This window comes from Schistocerca cancellata, chromosome 8 (genome assembly GCF_023864275.1).
Source record: "Schistocerca cancellata isolate TAMUIC-IGC-003103 chromosome 8, iqSchCanc2.1, whole genome shotgun sequence".
Taxonomy (NCBI): Eukaryota; Metazoa; Arthropoda; class Insecta; order Orthoptera; family Acrididae; genus Schistocerca; species Schistocerca cancellata.
In genome coordinates this window covers 293566803-293591145 of record NC_064633.1, presented here as the reverse complement: position 1 = coordinate 293591145, position 24343 = coordinate 293566803, and the positions used below count along the sequence as shown (strand labels likewise).

The 24343-nt window shown below is 38.4% G+C and overlaps 1 protein-coding gene across 1 annotated transcript in view; it reads left to right on the top strand.

Moving 5' to 3' along the window:
* Positions 1-20000: 20000 nt before the first annotated feature.
* Positions 20001-24343, top strand: part of LOC126095236 (D-threo-3-hydroxyaspartate dehydratase-like) — a 371140-nt gene continuing 366797 nt past the window's right edge. Inside the window, exon 1 of the mRNA XM_049909989.1 lies at positions 20001-20009. Coding sequence (XP_049765946.1) covers positions 20003-20009 — 7 coding nt within the window. The 5' untranslated portion in view covers positions 20001-20002. The remainder of the gene's footprint in view (positions 20010-24343) is intronic.

The following is a 24343-nucleotide window of genomic DNA, read 5'->3' as shown; positions in this document are numbered from 1 at the left end:
GTTGGCAGCCTTTTTTTCAGAAATGTATATTTTTTTCAGAGTTATTGACAGATATGCCATAGTTCTAGAGTTATTTGTACAAAATTTCAATAGTTCTGCAGAATTTAGCGAAGAAAACAACAATATTCGAAAACATTTTCGTATCGAAAACATTCATTGTCAATTTTCGCAAAAATTAAACTCGTGCAACAGTTCTGAGGACAGTTCTGAACTGAAACCCAAGAGCTCTATCGAAAATCTCAATAACATTTTTCTATGGCTATAATAGTTAATGAGATAAATTGATTTAATGTGGGACACACTTTCTCTACAGAAAATATAAATATATTCGTACAACAGTTCTGATGACAGTTCTGGACACCACGTGAAGACTTCTATCGAAAATCCTGGTAGTATTTTTTTGTGCAGGTAATAGTTTAAGAGGAAATTGCAACATAATTAAGAACTCTATAAGAGCTTCCACTGCGAAGCTGGCGCCCTTTTTTACATAAATATATATTTTTTCAGAGTTCTTGATAGATAAGTCATAGTTCTAGAGTTCTTTGTACAAAATTTCAATAGTTCTGCAGAATTTAGCGAAGAAAACAACAACACTCGTAAAAATTGTGGTATCGAAACTATTTTTTGTCGATTTTTGCAAAAAGTAAATTCGTACAACAGTTCTGAGGACAGTTCTCAACAGAGCCCCAATAGTTCTATTGAAAATACAAATAACATTTTTTTGTGCAGCTAATAGTTTGCGAGATAATTGCAATTTAAGGAGAAAGTCTTTTCACTTACTGTCAAGTTGGCACCCTTTTTTTCAGAAATGTATATTTTTTTCAGAGTTCTTGATAAATATGCCATAGTTCTAGAGTTCTTTGTACAAAATTTCAATAGTTCTGCAGAATTTAACGAAGAAAACAACAATACTCGAAAAATTTTTCGTATAGCAAACGTTCTTTGTTAAGTTTCGCGAAAAGTAAATTCGTACAACATTTCTGAGGACAGTTCTGAACAGAATCCCAATAGTTCTACCGAATATCCTAATAACTGTTTTTTGTGCAGCTAATAGGTTACGAGATAATTGCAATTTAAGGAGGAAACCTCTTCCCTTACTGTGAATTTGGCACCCTTTTTTTCAGAAATGTACATTTTTTTCAGAGTTCTTGATAGAAATGCCATAGTTCTATTGTTCTTTGTACAAAATTTGAATATTCCTGCAGAATTTTGCGAAGAAAACAACAAAATTCGAAAAAATTTTCGTATCGAAAACATTATTTCTCAATTTTCGAAAAAAATAAATTCGTACAACAGTTCTGAACAGAACAGCAAGAGCTCTATCGAAAATCCTAATAACATCTCTTTGTGGCGATGATAGTTTATACAGTAACTGCTTTGATGGTAGACCTACTGTATCCACAGAAAAAAATTAAATCGTGCAACAGTTTTGATGAACAGTTCTGGACAACACCCCAAGACTTAATATCGATTATCATAATAACATTTTTTGTGGTTATAATAGTTTGTAAGATAATTGATTAATTGTGGGGCTCACTTACTCTAAAAAAACTTATGTCTATTCGTATGTTCTGATGACAGCTCTGGATAGCAATGTAAGAGTTCTATCGAAAATACTGGTAACATATTCTGTGCAGGTAATTGTTTACGTAGTAACTGCATTTAATAAGGAATGCTTATGAGCATTTCCCGTGAAGTTGGCACCCCTTTTACGAGAAATATACATTTTTTTCATAGTTCTTTATATGTATGCATTAGTTCTAGATTTCCCTGCTCAAAACACGAATAGTTCTACAGAATTTCGGGTAGAAAACAATAACTGGGCAAAATTTTGGTATAGTAAAAAATTATTTGTCAGTTTGGAAAAAATAAATTTGTATAACAGTTCTCTTGGCAGTTCTCGATAGCACCCGAAGAGTTGTATTGAAACTAATAAAAGCAATTTTGTGGCGATAATAGTTTATACGATAATTGTTTTAAACTGATACTCACTTTCTCTACGAAAACAAAATTCGTAGAATAGTTCTGATGACAGCTCTAAATAGCACCTACAGAGTTCTACCAAAAACTATAATAACATTTTTCGTGACGATGACATTATATGAGATAATTAATGTGGGACTCACTTTTGTCATGTAAAAGTAATAAATTCGTAAAAAAGGTCTGATGGCATTTCTTAATAGGACCCTAAGAGTTCTACCGAAAACTGTAATAACATTTTTTGTGGGGATAACAATTAATGAGATAATATCATTTACAAGAGACCCACTTGGTCTACATTATAATAAATTAACACAACCCTTTTGATGACAGTTCTGGATAGCACCAAAAGAGGTCTTTTAAAAACCCTCATAACATTTTTATGGTGCCAATAGATTATGAAATAGATTGTGTGTTCACTCTGCAGTAGGTGTGCGCCGATGTGAAACTTACTGGCAGATAAAAACTGTGTACCGGGCCGGGTCTCTAACCCCAGGCTGTGACGAAGGAACATTGTCACAATATCCTTTCTTCCAGGAGTGCTACTTCTGCAATTTTCGTAGGACAACTTCTGCAAAATTGGGAACGCAGGAGATGAGGTACTGCTAGAAGTACAGCTATGAGGACGGATCGTAAATTCTCACTTTTATTTTGGAATTATGTGAGACATAAACAATGTTACAATGTGCAGTGCGGTACACAAGAAGCTCTTTTATCCGGACTACGGGGGACCGGAAGTAATCCAGATAACCGAAAATCCGGATATATATTCTACTAAATACAAAAAGTCTAAATGTTCAGCACTGTACAAATGCCGGTACACCTTCTTAAGACTGATTGTAGTAACTGTAGATGGAAGCGTGGGATGTGCACGCTTAGATGATTCAAAGAGAGAAGGCTTGTCAGTGCAAAACAGATGGCTGAAAGGGCAGATACATTCACACACGCCACTAACCAGATGGTGTCACACCCGTCGAGAAGCGCACCAGAGGTACAATGAGTTCTGGTGGAGCGCGGTTGGCGTGTTTACTATGCAACTTACTTGATGGACACCAATATACCGCCATATTAATGTACAATACTTGAGAAACAATGTCATTCAAACACTCTGAGCTCCTTTATCACTCAGTACTAGACTAAATTAGCGGCCTAGTGATAAGCAGCCTATGTACCTCACCTACTACATATCTTCGTTTTATAAGAAAGAAAGAGAAAAATACCAAGGCACACGAAATATGAATCAGGATAAACCGGAAATCCGGATTAGTGAGGACCAAATAAACGAGGTTCTTGTTTACAAATTTCGAACTCCTTAGTAACGTTAATACTTTATTCCCTCAACATAATAACGCCTCTATCAGTCATGTACTGAATTACGATTTAAACATACTACTTAGTTCCTTTGTACAATATATTCATTTAAATATACTTACATTTCTATACATTGAAAAGACTTTTGACTCTCGCTGTAGTGTAACTCATCAAACTTCCACACTTCCTTTCTAACTAGAACAAACGTTTGCAACAATATTAACGATAGCAATTTCAAATTTATTCGTTACACACAGCACATGTTTTTATGTATCCTAGCGCCTGGTGATGTTGCCACCTAACTTTCATCCATGAGGGTCCTGGGCATATTTTTAGGTGTTAGTGGGTCCTGGATGTCATGAGCGCTCAAAACAATTACTGTTTTACGTAATAAAATTCTTCTGGTTCTTCCTGATTCTAAAAATATACACTTCATGTACAGTACCTCGTCATGCTGATGCTTAAATGTCATTTTGTTTAATTTGGGCGCCGCAGTTTCCTAAGAACCTCGTTTATGTAATATCTTTGAAGAACCTGTCGACTGTCGTATGTGCAGGAAAAATGTTTACATGGCATAAAACAAAATCAGAATGCGTTTCAACAGTAGCAATTTGTTTTAATGGTGGAGTAAAAGTGGTTCAAGTGGGTCTGAGCGCTATGGGACTTACCTTCTGAGGTAATCAGTCCCCTAGAACTTAGAACTACATAAACCTAACTAACCTAAGGACATCACACTCATCCATGCCATAGGCAGGATTCGAACCTGCGACTGAAGCGGTTGTGCGGTTCCAGACTGTAGCGCCTAGAACGGCTGGGCCACTCTGGCTGGCCTGGTGCAGTAAAGATTAAAGACAATGAGCAGAACAGGCATCAAAACTAGGAACAAGATGAACATTGTGCTGGTATGGGCGGACAGGCAACATGTCACATCAACTGAAAAAGCTGCTGAAAGCATGAAAAGGAGGCCAGAATAACAAAGAAAAGAAGTAAAAATAAAGAAAATGAAAAGGACACGAAAGGTATCAACAAGATTATGGAGCAGGAATGGTTTGCAATGTCGTCATTGAGAAGAGAATGACATACAAATCTTTAGTTTCAGTTTTCTGTAATCAACGTGTTTGCATACCGAGATACTGTTACCGGTATCTCATCCACTATTAAAGCTACATAAACAAAGCTATGGATGAATAATAATATAGTGCTTGCCTACACACTGAACCACATTATTCAACAATGGGTTAAGTATTTTAAGCTGCAGTATCTCATATTATGTTCTTAAATCATTAGGAGAAAAAATTTACTCTTAAAATACATTTTTTTAAATAATCAAAACATGAAACGTAAATATTACTGGTTTGCTGTTTCAACAATGTAATAAGTCAAAGAATAAAATTTGTTTTTTATCTTTTATTTGGAACTGCGTTAAGTACATTGAACCTAAAATAACATTTACGTGTAATTCAGTATGTAAGATAACATCAATTTTCACTGCACAGTGTATTCCACAGATTTACAATTTTTTTCACCTGGAGCTCACAATATACCAATTCTTTGATAAAAGTTTCATTCATGAATCTATTGACAGTCTTGCATTATTAAATTTCAAAGTACCAGTAAAAACTACAGGCTGTGATGTACAGGTCCCGTTAACAGCTCTTCTTCAGGATACACTAAAACCTAGAAGGAAATACATATGTAGGGAATTCAGTAATAAATAAGCATAGAATTTATGAGGTGTGAAACAACTAAGAAACTGCTCTTATTCTAGTAACCAAAACAGGAGGCTGTGATACCAGAAACAAAGATACTAAGAATTAACATAAGAGCTGTATTTGTAATATTTAGATACCAACTTTTAGCTATTGCTTACCTTATAAAGCAAAGTTCCTATGTAGGAACTACTTGTTTCGTCTCGTCGGTCTTGTAGCTGCCATTTGAAAATTTTCCTGTCGTGACATACATGAACAGGTGCGGAGAAATTATCGTTTCTTTTGAAACTTTCTGTACATCTTTATACATGTCATTGCTTCCAGTATGTTCCATCGAAGACATATGCCGTGTAGTGTTTGATGGAGATATTAGAATGAATGAATTCATCAACTCTTTCAGCATCTCTGCAGCATTAGGAATGTTGTACTGATTCACATCAAAGAGATTGTCATCATTAGTCTGATTCGTGATGACTTCAGCTTCATTGTAGATACGTTTTGCCTTATCAACCCACGAATTTGCACTAGATTCTTTAGAGTTCAAAATTGATTCCAAAAGACAGTCATCATTGTTTTCAACATCATCAGTTTTCTTGTCATCATCTTTCTTTTCGTCAATATATGAATGATGTGGACCACCTCTGATAGTGATATCAAGATGGCACTGATGTTCCATTGATGAATATTCTTGACCGCACTGATCAATACCAAGACGTTCACTCAACACAACAACCAAAAGTGAGCGCAAAGCACTTTCAATATCACGAAAACCTATCATCATGCAAATATCGGCCAAAACTCGAAGATAAAGTTGTTTGACTTGTGATTTACTTCTTGAGAAGCATTTCCACCTAGAAATCATGACATAAAATGGTTTAAATCTATTCTCAAACAACACTAGGGTACAATTACTCTTTCATGCAAAACAATATGACTATAACACCTATTCAAATAATCTGTTAAGTCCGAGCAATTGGCTATTGTTCTAGAAATGGCAACCAACAAAGCCTTACCAAAATCAGTTACCATGATTTTTGGTATGGGAGCTCCAGATCTGACGATTTCCATAAAGAAAAATGAGAAGAATTATGCGTCATGCCTAGAGGATATCATCTGATAAGTTGGGCAACTGATTGATGATCGATTGACGATATTTGGATCTTTACTAGTGACGTTTACTTCGCGGATGCACATGTACTGGTACAGGCATATGTACTTTGACTTAATTTACACACAGTCAGCCCTGTTTGACATGTCCACAAATCGTGAAATAACTCGAAATGCAACGCCACCTGTAGCATCTATTGAATCGTATACACTGCTATTGATTTGATGACAATATTTGTGCAACTGACTTTGATCTTTCAGCCAATATATACAGAAGAATGGGTCCAATCCGACTGCGTGAATTTAGTCCCGATGGGTTGTATACTTTGCGATTTACAGGTTTTCAAAAGGCTTACTCGTTGTTATACCAAATCGTTTGTCCCTTTCGTGTTCTTTAGCCTTTCGCAAGACATCAGCATTTAGTAAATTCGGAGGAATCATGTCTCTGAAAGACATATTTTTCGCTTCATCATTTCGCCAAAGAGTTGCAGGCATCCTGTTATCAACCAGTTTAGCAGCTACCTGTTGTCTTCTCGTGCCACGAAGTTGTCTTCTTTTCAGGTGATTACTATCATCTGAAAAGTTTGAAAGTCTGCAGTTCAGAATAATATCGTTGTCCTTTTTTCGCTACTTCAGAGTAATCCCTTCGAAAGTGGCTCCGCATTCTGTACATCTTCCTTTGATCTTCAAGAAGTACTTTGAACTTTCACACACTTTCGCATATTTGAAAGAAAAGGCACATGGAATTTTGTGATGTTCATAAATTTTATCAGCCATCAAATCGGTCCATTTCCCTATTTCCAGTCTTGAAGGCTTTCAAAGTTTCCTCTTTGTTGGTTTTATGGAAGACCATTTTTCTGCTGACAGTAGTAAGTCAAATTGTTTTGTCATGTCCTTGTTGCACGAAGAACCAAAAACATTCCACGACTCATCTTTGCTGTCGTCGTCTTTTTCTTCAACGAAACATTCCAGCCTGAAGGTGTTTCCAACAAAAGTAAGCAGGCCATGGCGATCTTCTTTAATTGTTGTGTAAATATGTTTTCTTCAAAACATATTTACACAACAATTAAAGAAGATCGCCTGCTTCGAGCCGATGTCGGCCATGGCATCGGACAGTTTTTGGAAGACCGGATGAGACGGAGTGAATTGAATGCCTCTATCATCGATTACTTTAAATTCCTCCATGCTGAGACGACGTTTCAATTCTCGTAAATTGTAAATTTTTATGGGTATTACGGTTCATAAATATCACTTACACAACAGCACCGACTGCACAACAGGCACCGACTGCACAAGAGCTCTGACTGAACGAGCATAATGATAATTCGCATGAGACTGAGTAGTATTGTTACGTATAGTCATTAGGGGCAGATCAAAGAGTGAAATGCAGCGCTGGCGGGCGCCTTCACACGACGCTGCGCGCGCGCCACCCAAAAAGTGCAGCTGTTGTTGTCATTAGCTTTGATGCTACCGCGAGAAGTTTTCATGCTACCTCTATTGTAACTGCTACGCCGACGTCATTTGTCGATTGTTTAAAAGACGCAGTTCACGTGTTCATTGTTTCCAGATGTAGTGCCACGACTTTTGCATTGTTGCTGTGCTTTGTTTATGATTTTTTGGTCTTGAGAGGTCTCAGGGACGTATCATAGTTTTTATTATCCTTCCATCGGGCGCAGCTATTCAGATTGATACATGTCGAAAGTTTCTGTAAATTACTTTTCAACAATTTGCAGTATTGGCGCCTTCTCGTTCATAGCTTCCCTTTTCCGTATGCCTTTCATTGTTGTGTGATTCTGTAAATTACTTGTCAACAATTGGCAGCACTGACGCCTTCAAGTTATAACTTCCTTTCTGTGTATGCCTTTCGTTGTTGTATGATTCAGTATCGACGCTAATGCTCTCTTGATGAGATATGAGCCGATTGCTCGTTTTTATCCAGTGTGCCCTTTCGTATTTCATTTCAGCAATTAATTTATTTGTTTATCAACGTAGTAAGTAGTACAAAGCTAATTCATAATGTAAAATGCACTTAAATTCTGTTTGAACTGTTTAATCGTCAGTGTCCGCTGTCTGAACGTCAGATATCAAATTAATACACTGTGCCTGGTTGCGTTATGTTATAGGAATTTTATTATTTTAAGTGGGATGTACCGGATCATGTTGAAGAAATCCAAAGCATATTTTCGAAAAGGATAATATTATTAGAAATTTACCTGGGCAATAGGCGCAGCCAAAGCAGCCTTTGTGATGCTGTAATTGCCTCATAGATGACGACATTTGTCTATTGTAGTTTTGTATTCCATTCAGCATTTTGAGAGCGTCAAAGCTTTATTTCAGCGTGAGAGAGAGGTAAAATCAATAGATGTTATTGAATTGAAAGCCTTCATCAGTCTCTTGTTTTTAATTGTTGTTAACAAAGTAACAGATAAAGCCTGGAAGATCTCTGTGGAATTGATGTGGATGGAACTGATAAATTTCACCTCGCAAATGAACTTAAAACGTTTCAAATTTATTGTGGAGTGCCTTAGATTTTACAGTCGCGCTATTCGTGATGAAAGGAGACAAGTAGACAAGCTAACAGCAATTCGGGAAATATTTACTGTGTTTGTACGCAACAACCAGAAATCTTATACCCTTGGAGAAAATGTTACAGTAGACAAGAAGCTGGAAGGATTCTGAGGAAGGTGCAGTTTTCACCAATATGTACCTATCAAAACAAACAATATGGATTTAAAATCTATGATTTTGAGGATTCTTAAGTATTTTACCTGTACAATTTGGAAATATACACTGTGTTGCAACCAGAAGGATTTACCAACTGAGCAATAAACATTTTGATGTTGTTCTGTGACTGTGTAACATATATATCAGTCAGGTCGAAATGCGAAAGCGGACAACTGGTATACTAGTATTGGAATGATAATAGAGCTATGAAGGGAGAATTTTTCTTTTGTTGGCACGATGAAGAAAAACAAGCGTGAGATTTCTCTAGAGTTTGCTATCAGTAAAAGAAGAGCTGCCCACAGTTCCCTTTTTGGCTTCCACAAGACTGAACTCTAGTTTCCTTCGTACCTAAAAAGGGGAAGTGTGTTTTCCTGGCATCACGTTTGAATGAAGATAATTCGATAGATGCTGACACTGTAGATAAACGGAAACCATCCATCGTAAATTTTACAATAGCGTTAAGTGTGGTATTTTCACAGCAGATAAGCTGAATGCTTTGTACAACGCTGCAAGAAATGTGCGCCGTTGGTCACTGGTTATATTTTTGTAATGATCAATACGGTTGGAATCTATGCACAAGTGTTTTATTGTGGCAACAGTAAGAATTGTACCAGAAGGAAAGGGCTCCTGAATCAGCTATGTTATACATTGTTGTTTTCGTCGCTAAATTCGGCAGAACTATTGAAATTTTGTACAAAGAACTCTAGAACTATGGCATATTTATCAAGAACTCTGAAAAAAATATACATTTCTGAAAAAAAGGGTGCCAACTTCAGAGTAAGTGAAAAGACTTTCTCCTTAAATTGCAATTATCTCGCAAACTATTAGCTGCACAAAAAAATGTTATTTGTATTTTCGATAGAACTATTGGGGCTCTGTTGAGAACTGCCCTCAGAACTGTTGTACGAATTTACTTTTTGCAAAAATCGACAAAAAATAGTTTCGATACCACAATTTTTACGAGTGCTATTGTTTTATTTGCTAAATTCTGCAGAACTATTGAAATTTTGTACAAAGAACTCTAGAACTATGACTTATCTATCAAGAACTCTGAAAAAATATATATTTATGTAAAAAAGGGTGCCAGCTTCACAGTGAGAGCTCTTATAGAGTTCTTAATTATGTTGCAATTTCCTCTAAAACTATTACCTGCACAAAAAAATGCTACCAGGATTTTCGATAGAACTCTTCACGTGGTGTCCAGAACTGTCATCAGAACTGTTGTACGAATATATTTATATTTTCTGTAGAGAAAGTGTGTCCCACATTAAATCAATTTATCTCATAAACTATTATAGTCATAGAAAAATGTTATTGGGATTTTCGATAGAGCTCTTCCGGTTCTGTTCAGAACTATCCTCAGAACTGTTGTACGAGTTTAATTTTTGCGAAAATTGACAATGAATGTTTTCGATACGAAAATGTTTTCGAATATTGTTGTTTTCTTCGCTAAATTCTGCAGAACTATTGAAATTTTGTACAAATAACTCTAGAACTATGGCATATCTGTCAATAACTCTGAAAAAATATACATTTCTGAAAAAAAGGCTGCCAACTTCACAGTAAGTGAAAAGATTTTCTCCTTATATTGCAATTATCTCGTAAACTATTAGCTGCACAAAAAAATGTTACTGGGTTTTTTGATAGAACTCTTGGAGCTCTATTCAGAAGTGTGCTCAGAACTGTCGTACTTATTTACATTTTGCGGAAATTGACAAAGAATGTTTTCGATACGAAAATTTTTTCGAGTATTGTTGTTTTCTTCGCTAAATTCTGCAGAACTATTGAAATTTTGTACAAATAAATCTAGAACTATTTCATATCCATCAAGAACTCTGAGAAAAATATACATTTCTGAAAAAAAGGGTGCTAACTTCACACGACTCGCATAAACCATGTTAGCGGTAGACGTCTGTTCAGCAAAAGTCCTTTATGATGCTACTTGGACGAAAAACACTGTAGAAATGAGATGGTGATAACAGCGTGTGTTTACACAAGTGGACCGAAAGGACAGATACCTTTTGTAGGCATAAGACAGGGTCACGAGGGGTAGAAAACTCATGTAACTGTCCTGATTACTTCTTACGTCTCCTTCTTTTCTTGTTTCTTTTTCCTGTTAATGATTGTGCCCCCTCTGTGCCTGCACCCAAGGGTTGGGCAACTCCTTGGTACACCCGTGTATAGAAATCTTTATTCTTGTACACACTTGGCATGCTGTCTGAGAGAACACAGTGACGATCTTATAACAAAGTGTTGTTTTTTTTTTTTCAGCCTTAGTTCCTACATCAGAGACCATATATGTTCAAATTGCTTATTTTTGATAAAATTGGGCTTAGATTTAAGAAATTTGCTGTCTAAATGATTAGTGCAGAAAGTTTTTCTGTACTTCTGTGAACATTGGACATTGAAGAAGAGAGAAAGAGACAAAGTTGAAGCATTCAAGATGCGAATTTAGAGGAGAATGGATGAAATAAAATAAGTGGATAACGTGAGGGACGGTGAAGTGAAAAGATTAAAGGAATAAAGAGCTACCATAAACCTGGTTAAGAAAGCAAAAGAAGGTAGTGACCGATATACACTGTGAGAAAAAGGAACTCTGACAACAGCTAGCGAAGGCACACTGTTAGGACAGAAGAAAATAGCAAGGAGAAAAACAACATTTCTGAATGAAGTAAAAAGAGGAAAGTAGGAGCTTCAAAGTAGCTGTCCTAGAACAAGAGCTAACGGAATCTGCCAGCAGGCAGAACATCTGATAATGATATGATGATGTGAGCATTTATCCTGACCTGTTGAGGTGATAAGTTACTGTGTAACGAATTCAGATCACCTGATGATGACTTGCGAAGAAGTTGGAACAGGTTGTGGTGCTGTAGCCATTAGTGATAGGTACTTATTTCTATTTTTCTGTCATTTCTCTTCACTTTATTAAGTAAGTATTCACATCTTTGATGGTGTGGCGTAGCAATGTCTGGTAATAACGATGAAACGTAACTGCAGTTTTTTTTTTTTTTTCTCTCATGGATAAGCATTTTTCCTTATTATTACTTGATTATGGAAAGACTTTAAACTTTTCTGTTTACTTGATCTGCATTTGTAATATTAACTGTGATGTGAAGAACTGCTATGTAAATCGTAGGCATGAAAGCACAGACAATGATATCGAAAGCGACAGTGGAACAGCAGTATACAGTAAGGAAGTGTTGGTCGGCGTGACTGTGCATGCGACAATATAGTGGGCCGCGCGTTGTTGATTTGAGATGCAAAAACCTGCCGACACAATGAATCGTGGAACTTAATAACTGATGGTGGGGATTACCGTCGCAATGCGTAATGAAAGTTGAAGACTCATTATGAACAGAAAGATACTATGGTTTGAGTATTACTAAATGAACTGTGTCACAACTTGCACGGACAACGCTTGCACGATTAGGTATTATAGTTATTGCTGCCACGTTAGTGAGACTGTTTTTACATCGCAAGAGCCAAGGCTACATAAAACTGTTTATTGCATTTGTCTTCTTAATGAACAGTCGAGTGTCTGAAGCCGTAATTGTCACCCTGAACATAATTACAGTTGTGGATCAGGTGCAAGAATGGTTTAACTGATTGTGAATTTGCGATTGCGATAGCCATATGCAAATGTGACAAACAGTTATATCGCGGTCGGAAGTTAACAGTAGTACTGAACTGAGAACTAGGCGTGTATAACAAGGAATAAATGTGTACAGGCTAAACCTACGGATTATCACCAACAATTACGTCTATTCAGCCAGTGGCCTGTTAAACGCCACTGCGGATGACTTTGCAGCCTAACCAAGGAAAGATTTCATCAGCATGCTTCGCCATGGAAATCAGCGAACGGAGTTGCTGTAATAATTTCATCAGAAACGCCACAAGTTGCCAGCAAACACGCCGCCAATCCTCTCCAACAACGAACGGATAAGCTGCATTGCTGTGAGCTCTCCCCAGTTAAAGACTAATATAATTTAGCAGTTCAGACAGTAGACTGTTTTTTTTTTTTTTTGTTATAATACTATTTTCTCTCCATCTCTTTCTGTAAATTTTGCTACGTGAATAACATTGCTTGAACCTTCCAAAGTAGCTTCAAGAGTAACTTTCAAAGTAGCTTAAACTAAAGTACGTTAAACCATTAGCTATTGGCTTTTTTTCTTTTACTTAAACTATCTCTTTCTTTTAAATTAATGCGGTCGCAGTTGCATGTATTTTGTGTGCCTTTGAGAGGGAAATGTTATAAATGCGTGAGCAGTATTATTTTCAAAGTGACTTTGCATAGTTAATGTTTGATATGGTCGTGCGCGTAAATCGCGATGGAGTCCACAATGAAAAATCAGCTATTAAGTTAATTTGAAGGAAATAACCGCTTTTATGATACACAGCATGGCTTTCAGAAGGGCAAGTACTTGACCTAGTTACAAATGTAAGTCAGGGTTTCGAAGAAAAAGTGTCTATTCAGTAAAAGGAGCAGACTCAGGTAAAATGAAGTTAAACACCACGTGCCACAGTGATCCATAATTAGTAGTAGTAGTAGTAGTAGTAGTAGTAGCTTTATTCATCCGCAGATCTCTTTTTACAAGCATATAGGACTTGTCAAAGTATTTACAAATTTAGATCAATTTAAAATAAGCTAATTTGTATACACATATATTTACAGACTTCTAGTTAGAGACAATCATTAGATTTACTCCTGGTATACAATACATTTTTTTTACAAGTAACATATTAAACAATGTACTGCCACACTGTTCACTCATATCTCAGTATCAGTCACTGCACACACTATACAAACATTGTTTCATAACACTACACACACACACACACACACACACACACACACACACACACACACTGGTAATCTCTGGACCATTTTTGTACCACAACTTTCCATTTACTATCCTGAAATACTGAGTCAGTATCCCTCCATAATGAGTAAGACGTTGAGCTCAGAAAGAGGAAGAGGTGTTAGTATTGTGACATGCATACCTTGGGGGTGTTTCTAGAAAGGAAAAAAAAAGAAGGAAAAAACATTAAATGAAGGTGTTATTTGGAATGTTGGATATTTTATAATCATTATTATTATTATTTATTTGTTTAACTTTTTTATCAAACCCCTACTCTGTTTTAGCTAAGTAATCCTTCACTGTATAAAATGTATTGCATAACAGGTAGTTTTTAGCTGTCGTTTTAAATAAGTGTATTTTTGCAATTTCTATAATCTCTTTTGGTAATTCATTGTACAGTTTTATTTCTTGTTAGAAAAAGCTGTTTTGAGTTTTATGTTTATTTTTTTGGTAAATGTAAGTTAAGTCTATCTCTTATTGCATGGTCATGGACAGAGCTGTTTGTGCAGTAATTAGCAAAGTTATTTTTGATGTGTGCAACTGACTGGTAAATGTATTCACATGGAGCAGTTAAAAATCCCCAGTGTTATGAACAGAACTTTACAATGAACTCGACTAGTATTATTGGTTATTAAGCTTATGGTTCTTTTCTGGAGTTTGAAAACTGTGTTCATATTTTGTGCATTTGTTCCCCAAAAAATAATGCCATAGCTAAGAATTGAGTGCACATATGAATAATATGTAACTAAAAGACACTGCATGTTACACACTGATCATAGGATTCTACGGGCATAACATGCCAATGACATTCTGTTTGCAAGTACCTTTGTGTGTTCACACCACTTCAACTGAGAATCAATATTCATTCCTAGAATTTTTTTTTGTTACCCAATCTATAGAGGTGGCATCTACATTTAATTTAACATGATGATTTTTCCGCTTCAAACTGAAATTCATGGCATTAGTTTTCTTTATGTTCAATGTCACTTGATTACTTATCGACCAATCATAAACTTCCTGGAGAGTTTCATTTGCTTTTTTGGCAAGGAGTTCTCTTGTTTTCTCAGTGACTATAACATTACTGTCATCAGCGAAGAGGATTTCTTCACCATGAGTAACACTATTGGGAAAGTCATTGATGTATATCAGGAACAGTATTGGTCCTAATATGCTACCTTGTGGAACCCCTATATTAATGTAGTTTGGTTCTGATAAGTGTTTTACTAAATTTTTAGATCTATTTGAAGTATGTGTTATCTCTACTCTTTGTACCCTATCTCTTAGGTATGATCGAAACCAGTCATACGCTACCCCTCTTATTCCTAATGCTTCTAATTTATTTAATATACACTTGTGGTTGACTGTATCAGGCACCTTAGAAATATCCAAAAATATGCCTGAGACACACTCATCTTTATCAAGAGCATCAAGTACAACTTTTGTGAATTCTACTATGGCTGACTGTATTTTTTTCACTTCAGAAACCAAGAGTGATTCGCTTAAATGATTGTACTTATTCGGGTATTTCATTAATCTGTCTTTCATAATTGCTTCTATTATTTTTGAGAATGCTGACAGCAGAGAAATGGGCCATTAATTTTCTATGTCTTCTGCATTACCTTTCTTAAGCAAAGGTACAACTCTTGCCTGTTTTAACTGCTCTGGAAATGTCCCTGATGTGAAGGATTCATTTATTATATTTGTAAGGGGCCTTGTATAATCCCTATGCATTGTTTCAGTACACACATTGGTACTTCATCTAAGCCTACTGACTTTTTTCTTTTTAGTTTTTGAATTGTTTTACTCACTTCATTCTCTGTGGTTGGAACTAACGTCATTGTATTTAATGCAACATTATTTACAGCTGTTATATTTGTTATGGGGAATTTTTGCTGTAACTTCTCTGAAATACTTGAAAAATGCTCATTTACATAGTTTACTAAGTGTTGTGGATCATTTATTACCTTATCCCCCTCCCTTAGCAGTATGTTATTCTGCATTTCTTTGCTCCTTCCATTTCCTTTTTGATAACATCACAGACTGCTTTGATTTTTTTCTCTGCATTGCATATTATTTTCTCATTAAATGACTTTTTTGCAGCTATCAACACTTTCCTATAGATCTTTTTGTATCTATGATAGAAATTTAAGAGTTCTGGATCATTTCGACTCTTTTTAATGGAACTGTTATATTTAAGTGTCTGGGAGGACTTCTTAATACCTCCTGTTATCCATCTGTTTTTCTGTGATGTTGATACAGACATGTATACTTTTTTAAATGACTTTTCAAATTTTAGAGAATTTCTTATGCACTTTGGTTTCCTTATGAACTTCATCCCAGTTTTGTGTATGCTAGTTGTTTTGAAAACTCTTTTATTTTGATTTTTGATAGATGTCTTTTGTAGGCTTATAGTTTAAGGAATGATTCGATTCCTGTTTTTACTGTTGTTATTTGACAGAGATGGTCTGATAGTCCGAGATCTTTTACAGCTACATCGTATTTTTCCCTGTCTATATTTGTGGCCACGTGGTCAATTACTGAAGAAGCTATTGTAGTAACCCTTGTTGCACTATTGACCAATAGGGACATGCTAAAACTCTGAAGGATATTTATGAGGGTGCTGCTGGATTCATTTATGATATTAGTGTAGATGTTAATGTCCCCACACAGAATTCTGCTGACCTTTGTACTTGAGACTTTATCTAGACCTTCTGTTAATTTATTGAAACAAGTGTCCACATTGTCACTGGGAGATCTATAGGAACACAAAATGATTGATTTCTTGGTGATATCAGGCCTTGTTAATTCAATAGGTGATATTTCAAAGTGTTTGTCTTCACTTGCAGTACTGAGGTCATGTCTTAATTTGAACTGTGTTCCTTTTCTGATATAAATGCATGATCCTCACCCCTTGAAGTAGTTCTGCAGTAAGAGTTTACCTTTTCATACAATATGTTGGATTTCTGTGTCTCTACACCAGTGCTCAGTAATACAAACTACTGTGCAGTTCAAAGATTAGAGCTCAACTTCTAATAGTTGTATTTTATTTTTTATTGATTGCATGTTTTGATGGAGGATTGTTAAGTCTGTGAAATGCCCCATGGTATTCTTTCCAATGGTTTGTTTTTCTTTGTGGCATCTGGTATATGTGATATTTGAGGTGTTAAAATCTGTCCTGTGAGTGATTATTTCAGTATTTCTTAAAGTGCTGGAGATACTCTGTAGGCAGGGGAACCTGTTGTCTAGATTTATCCTAAAAAGACCTACTTTTCCTACCTATGACAACAAGTATTTGACCATGTGTGGCCCGAGATCCACCCCCTATACTTTCATGAATCAGCTGTACCAATCTTCCCTTCCCAGTTCTCTTTGGTGTAGGCAATGCGTAGTGAAACCCCATCTGTTGATAGTTCTGGTGGGCACCAGAGAAACATAAGCAAAGTTAGCTGTCCTCAGAGCCATCCCTAACCCCATATTGATTCGCCTCAAAGCTCCATCAATGTGTGCTCGATAATGACGCCACAATAGCTCAACAAAGTATATGTTGGTGCCATGAGTCAGGGAAGATTCTTGTCCAGGTCACCCCATATGTCATATGGCCCATCCCTGTCCAAACTGTTTCCCACCGCACCGACTGTCCCTACATGGTCTTCTTTTGTATAGTCCTTACATAAAGGCCCCAGGTCCTCTATTACATGACTTAGCCCTACATTTGGCTTGAAGAATACTGGTATCCTGCCCCTAAACTTTTCTATAGCCGAGGGCAGGTAGATTACAAAATTTAAAAAGGGAAATGGATAGGTTAAAGTTAGATATAGTGGGAATTAGTGAAGTTCGGTGGCAGGAGGAACAAGACTTTTGGTCAGGTGAATACAGGGTTATAAATACAAAATCAAATAGGGGTAATGCAGGAGTAGATTTAATAATGAACAAAAAAATAGGAGTGTGAGTAAGAAACTACAAACAACATAGTGAACGCATTAGTGTGGCCAAGATAGACACGAAGCCCACGCATACCACAGTAGTATAAACCTATATGCCAACTAGCTCTGCAGATGACGAAGAATTTGAAGAAATGTATGATGAGATAAAAGAAATTATTCAGGTAGTGAAGGGAGACGAAAATTTAATAGTCATGGGTGACTGGAATTCGATAGTAGGAAAAGGGAGAGAAGGAAACGTAGTAGGTGAATATGGATTGGGGGTAAGAAATGAAAGAGGAAGCTGGCTGGTAGAATTTTGCACAGAGCATAACTTAATCATAGCTAACACTTGGTTCAAGAATCATAAAAGAAGGTTGTATACATGGAAGAAGCCTGGAGATACTGACAGGTTTCTGATAGATTATATAATGGTAAGACAGAGTTTTAGGAACCTGGTTTTAAATTGTAGGACATTTCCTGGAGCAGATGTGGACTCTGACCACTATCTATTGGTTATGAACTGTAGATTAAAACTGAAGAAACTGCAAAAAGGTGGGGGGAGGAGATGGGACCTGGATGCACTGACTAAACCAGAGGTTGTACAGAGTTTCAGAGAGAGCATAAGGGAACAATTGACAGGAATGGGGGGAAGTAATACAGTAGAAGAAGAATGGGTAGCTTTGAGGGATGAAATAGTGAAGGAAGCAGAGGATGAAGTATGTAAAATGGCAAGGGCTAGTAGAAATCCTTGGGTAACAGAAGAAATATTGAATTTAATTGACGAAATGAGAAAATATAAAAATTCAGTAATGAAGCAGGTGCAAAAAGGAATACAAACGTCTCAAAAATGAGATCTACAGGAAGCGCAAAATGGCTAAGCAGGGATGGCTAGAGGACAAATGTAAGGATGTAGAGGCTTATCTAACTAGGAATAAGATCGATACTGCCTACAGGAAAATTAAATAGATTTTTGGAGAAAAGAGAACCACTTGTATGAATATCAAGAGCTCAGATGGAAACCCAGTTCTAAGCAGAGAAGGGAAAGCAGAAAGGTGAAAGGAGTACATAGAGGGTCTATACAAGGGCGATGGACTTGAAGACAATATTATGGAAACGGAAGAGGATGTAGATGAAGATGAAATGAGAGATATGATACTGCATGAAGAATTTGACAGAGCACTGAAAGACCTGAGTCGAAACAAGGCCCCAGGTGTAGACAACATTCCATTAGAACTACTGACGGCCTTGGGAGAGCCAGTCCTAAAAAAAACTCTACCATCTGGTGAGCAAGATGTATGAGACAGGCGAAATACCTTCAGACTTCAAGAAGAATATCATAATTCCAATCCCAAAGAAAGCAGGTGTTGACAGATGTGAAAATTACCGAACTATCAGTTTAATAAGTCACGGCTGCAAAATACTAACGCGAATTCTTTACAGACGAATGGAAAAACTGGTAGAAGCCAACCTCGGGGAAGATCGGTATAGATTCCGTAGAAATATGGGAACACATGAGGCAATACTGACCCTACGACTTATCTTAGAAGCTAGACTAAGAAAAGGCAAACCTACGTTTCTTGTATTTGTAGACTTGGAGAAATCTTTTGACAATGTTGACTGGAATGCTCTCTTTCAAATTCTGAAGGTGGCAGGGTAAAATACAGGGAGCGAATGGCTATTTACAATTTGTACAGAAACCAGATGGCAGTTATAAGAGTCGAGAGATATGAAAGGGAAGCAGTGGTTGGGAAGGGGGTGAGTACAGTAAGCAGGTTCAAACGTGTAGGTTGCAGTAGTTATGCAGAAATGTAGAAATTAGCATAGGATAGACTGTCATGGAGAGCTGCATCAAATCCGATTTCAACAACAACAACAACGTTCACGTATTGTATAGAAATAGTACAAAACATTTTAAAAACATATAGTTACTGTCGGATAGAGGCCTCGCAGTTCATCCATTGCTGCCACGCCGTCGCCCGACCTTGAATCGCCCCTTGCTACAATCTATAACTGCAAGGTCACCATAATACATAACAGTACGTCTTTATCAAGAAAAGATTAATTGATAACGTTCTTATCCCAAAAAGTTACGCAATTTGGTACTCTACAGGTCAAACATACCGTGTATCTGCAATCCTGATACTGGCCATTAAAAATATTAAAAATATCACAGAGAACTACGAAAGCGTGTGAATTTTGGCCACTAATTAACTTTTGGCGCCAATATAGTTCTCCCGCCGCTGGCTTACGACTGTCAACTGCTAGCTGCTATCTGAATCGAGCAGCTGTTAAATTCGCGTCGGCCTCGGCGTTAAGAGGAGAGTGTCATCTGTGCAAAACGAAACTGTTATCAAGTAGTGTCTCGTCTGCGCAAGGCGAATCTGTTACCATGTCAGGTACGTACGGATACCGTATTTGTTTCTGTAATAATAATAATAATAATAGCAGTATGCGGGATGTAGTACATACATCACAAATGACTTGCCCATGGGTATTATTTCGTAACACAGACAGAACTGCAGCATATTACTTTACTCCTGACTGTATTGTAGTGGTGGGTAGGAAATCGCGTATCTGTTAGAAATCACATTGATTGATAAGTCACAGATATCACAATAACTTTACAGACTCTAACTGCGATTTCAGTGACAATTAGCAGTCGAAAGTAGCATTTCACATTCAACGTCGTGAGCCATCTGTTGGCCGAATTTCGCACTGCTTTCGGCGATTTCAGTGACAAGTCGCGGCTAGAAGTCGCAAGTAGCAACTAAAAAGTGCAGGTAACAGTGCCATCTTTTGACCAAAGTTCGTCCTACGTTCCTTCCATGCGATTCGCTATTGAGTCCAACTGCGATTTTCGTGACAAGTCACAACTAAGAGTCGCAAGTAGCAACTAAAAAGCGGTGTTAACATCGCCATCTGTTGGCCAAAGTTCGTACTATGCTTTTTCTCTGCGATTCGCTGTTTAGTCCAAGTGCGATTTCTGTGAGATTTGTTAACATTGCCATCTGTTGGCCAAAGTTCGTACTACGATTTTTCTCTGCAATTCGCCTGTTAGTCCAACTGCGGTTTCTGTGACAAATGGCAACTAGAAGTTGCAAGTAGCAATTAAAAAGCGCGGTTAACATTCTTTGCCGAGTGCCATCTGTTGACCGACGTTCGTACTTCGTTATAAGAACCTTGTGCCTCACGAGATCGATGTGTCTGCATATCATATGACGACATGCAGATTCAGCACCAGTTATGGTTGGTCAAACACAGCTGTGACTCTGAATGTATTATATCAATAAGAAACAACATTGCCTTTTTCTCCAGAAAATATTATTTAGAGACAAGTAACCTAAAATATGTGTTTGATTCTGCTTCCAATATGACATTTGTGGTTAATACTGCACATGCCTACAAGACTTTGCATTGTTAAGACAGCAGAACTCAGACATCTGTAAAAGTGTAATTAAATGAAGACAATAGTATTGAATCATATGAATGCCTCACTTTTGTTCCAACACAGTTCAAGACTCTGGAGAAAAATTTTACACCTGCTGTTCTTCATGGCAACTGTACACACAAGAACTTTTTGCTGACACTACAACCACCTACATAAGTAAGCTTTTCCTGAGTTACCTTCAAGTACTGCACTTAAACTGTTCCTGATTTAACTGGAAGATCTGTGCTTCCCACTTTCATATTAACAGCCTAAAAATGCATACTCTAGACCTCAGGCTATGTTATCGGTCAGTGTCACACCAAGATTGTGGTGAAAAGGGGGGGGGGGGGTGGCATGTCACTCTCCAACAAGTCTTTACCAATAATTAAATGGCCTCAAATTTACTGGTATAGGATAGCTGAACATGTGGAAAATGAGATTTTCATTATTCACTCACTGTATTTAACATTTATCATTCCTTTAAAATCGCCTAACAACTTCAGTTAAACACAGTTCAATCACTCATTTTGCACACTTATTTCATAATTATGGTACTATGGGAAACGGGAATACAGATAACGGTATACAAATTGTACCCATAAATGTTTATACATACATATATTTCAGCACGAAGAAAGATACACATGTACACTGTTCAGACTACAAAGTCTGACTGGAACATTAACAAGGCGGCTCGTCAGAGCAGTTAGAGTTCAAAGATCATGCTTTACGTGGTCGATGTGACCTATCGACGCCACACAGCTCCAACCCCCCCCCCCCCCCCGCCCCCCAGTACAGATTGCAGCCTATGAGGCCTGAGGGGAGGTTGTATGGGCATTGGAGTTGGAGTGAGTAGTGCGAAGTGGCAGGTGCATGACTGGAAGCTCCATCTCAGTCAGGATGTCATGCGAAGGTGCGGTAACGGGCTGCAGGCCCATATCATAATCAGACAGTCAGCGAGGGTGGATGATGTGTCGGCCGGCCCAGGACTAGAGGTGTGGGGAGGGGTGCAGTGTGTGAGCGTGGCTGCCCATATTGCAGATCAAGCTGTCTGATGAGATGAATGCACAAACTCTTGATGGATCGCACTCTTGGGGGGAGGGAGAGGCTATGCACTATCTTGACGTCTAGTTCCTCATTGAGTGTCGAGTCTGCAGTGTCTGTAAGGAGCACGAGCACACGGTCATTGAAAGCGACAATCACATTGTCGACGCAGTTAGGAGGTACATTGCAGCGCAAGTTGAAAGATGGGGAGTAAGTCTCTCCAGTAGATGAAACATCATCAAAACCTGCACATGGGGTTGATGATGACATGCTCGGTAAACCAGCAAACTATGGTGACGAATCATCAAAAGGAGAAGACCCTACCATGGGATGGGCTAACTCATCATCGGGCTCTTCAATAGAAAATTCGTCCGGATGGTCCCACTGGAACGGCGGAGGGGCGTCGGAGTCCATGAAAGCAGGCTCGAGCCTGTGTAATGAAACGGCCTGCTGGCGATCTTTAACCATATTGTTGAATGTTGTCTTGCCCCTCCGGAGTACTTCAAATGGGCCGAAGTATGGGGGTTGCAGGGCTTGTCTAACAAAATTGTCCCTGAGCATAATGTGGGAGCATGTGTTGAGTGTGGTTGGCACATATGTGTCTGGCGGGGAATGACTAAAAGGCGAGTTTAGCCATGCATGTCTAAAGTGGGTGCTCATTCTACTAATAGTCTGGGGAGGTGGGGAAATCTTCGGGTGCTTGAGGCAAGATAAGTTCCCCAGGTAGAACCGGGTTCTCACCAAAAACGAATTCAGAGATGGTGCCCTATAAGTCAGGTTTAAAGGTCGAACGGAGACCGAGTAACACCCAAGGAAGTGCCTCAGACCAGAGGCAGTCATGGCACCTGCGTTTTGTGGTGCCATCGTTCCACTAAACCATTGCTTGGCGAGTGGTAGGCTGTTGTATGAACTTTTTAATACCGCAAAGGTTACATAGAATCGTGAAAAGTGCAGACTCAAACCGTTGACCCTGGTTGGTGGTGATGGTGGACAGGCAACCAAAGCTAGTGATCCATGATGAGACGAATCCCTTGGCCACGGTTTCTGCTGTAATGTTGGGTAAAGGAACAGCTTCCACCCAACGAGACATGCAGTTCATTGTGGAGAGGATATATCTGTGGTCCTCTGATGGTGCCATAAGGCCGATAAGGTCGATATGTACTATACTAAACCGTCCTTGTGGAATGTCAAACTTGCCAAGGGGGGGGGGGGGAGAGGTGTGGCATCTGATTTTGTTGCGTTGGCAGGAAATGCAGCTGCGTGCCGCGGTTTGACAGTCCTGCTTAACATTTTTCCAAACAATATGCTCGGTGATGAGGTATGTGGTGGCGTGGACACCAGGGTGGCCGAGGTTATATAAGGTGTCGAAGGCTTGTTGGTGCAATGTGGGAGGGAGCAATGGCCGCTGAGTGCCGGTATAAGAGTCACACCACACTTCATCTATAACACCAGGGAACTTGGCTTTGGTAAACACAAGCTATGTCTGAGGGTCCGTGAGGAGAGCTTGAGATTCCTCATCAAAGGCCTGGAGAGCGGCGAGGTAGGATAAATAGATGACGCATAAGATAGTATTGATCCGCGAAAAGAAATCAGCGGAGATGTTTCCCATGCCTTTGATGTAGCATACGTCCATAGTAAATTGAGAGACCAGGTCGAAGTGGTGGAAACACCGATGGGGTGGGTCCTTGAGAGGGTTGCAGAAGGCGTCCGCCAGTGGTTTGTGGTCAATAAGGATGAAGAAGGAACGGTCCCCCGATGTCAGGGCGAAGTGTTTGATGGCTTCATAGACCACCAGAAATTCTCTATCAAAAGTGGAATATTTCTTCTGTGCTGTAGACAGTTTTTAGAGAAGAAATGAAGGGGTGAAACCGTGACACCTTTGCGTTGCTGTAATACTGCCCTGACCACGATGTCGCTGGCGTCCGTAGTGATGAACAGGTCGGCAGACGGATTGGGGTGGGCGGGTACGATGGCATGAGCTAACGCTGTCTTTAGAGCCCTGAAGGCCTTTAGCATAGGTTCAGTCCAACGGACTAACTTAAGGCCCGAAGTCTGTTTGCCAAACAGCGAGTCCATCAGCGGGGCCTGCATGGCGGTGGCAGAAGGTAGATGTCAGCGGTAGTAATTTATAGTACCCAGGAAACGTCAGAGTTCTTTGTACATAGCCGTGGGTGGCAATGACATGATAGCCTGCACGCTGGATTTTGGAGGCTGTATTGCATCTCCAGAGACAGTGTAACCCAAAATTGTCAGAGAAGA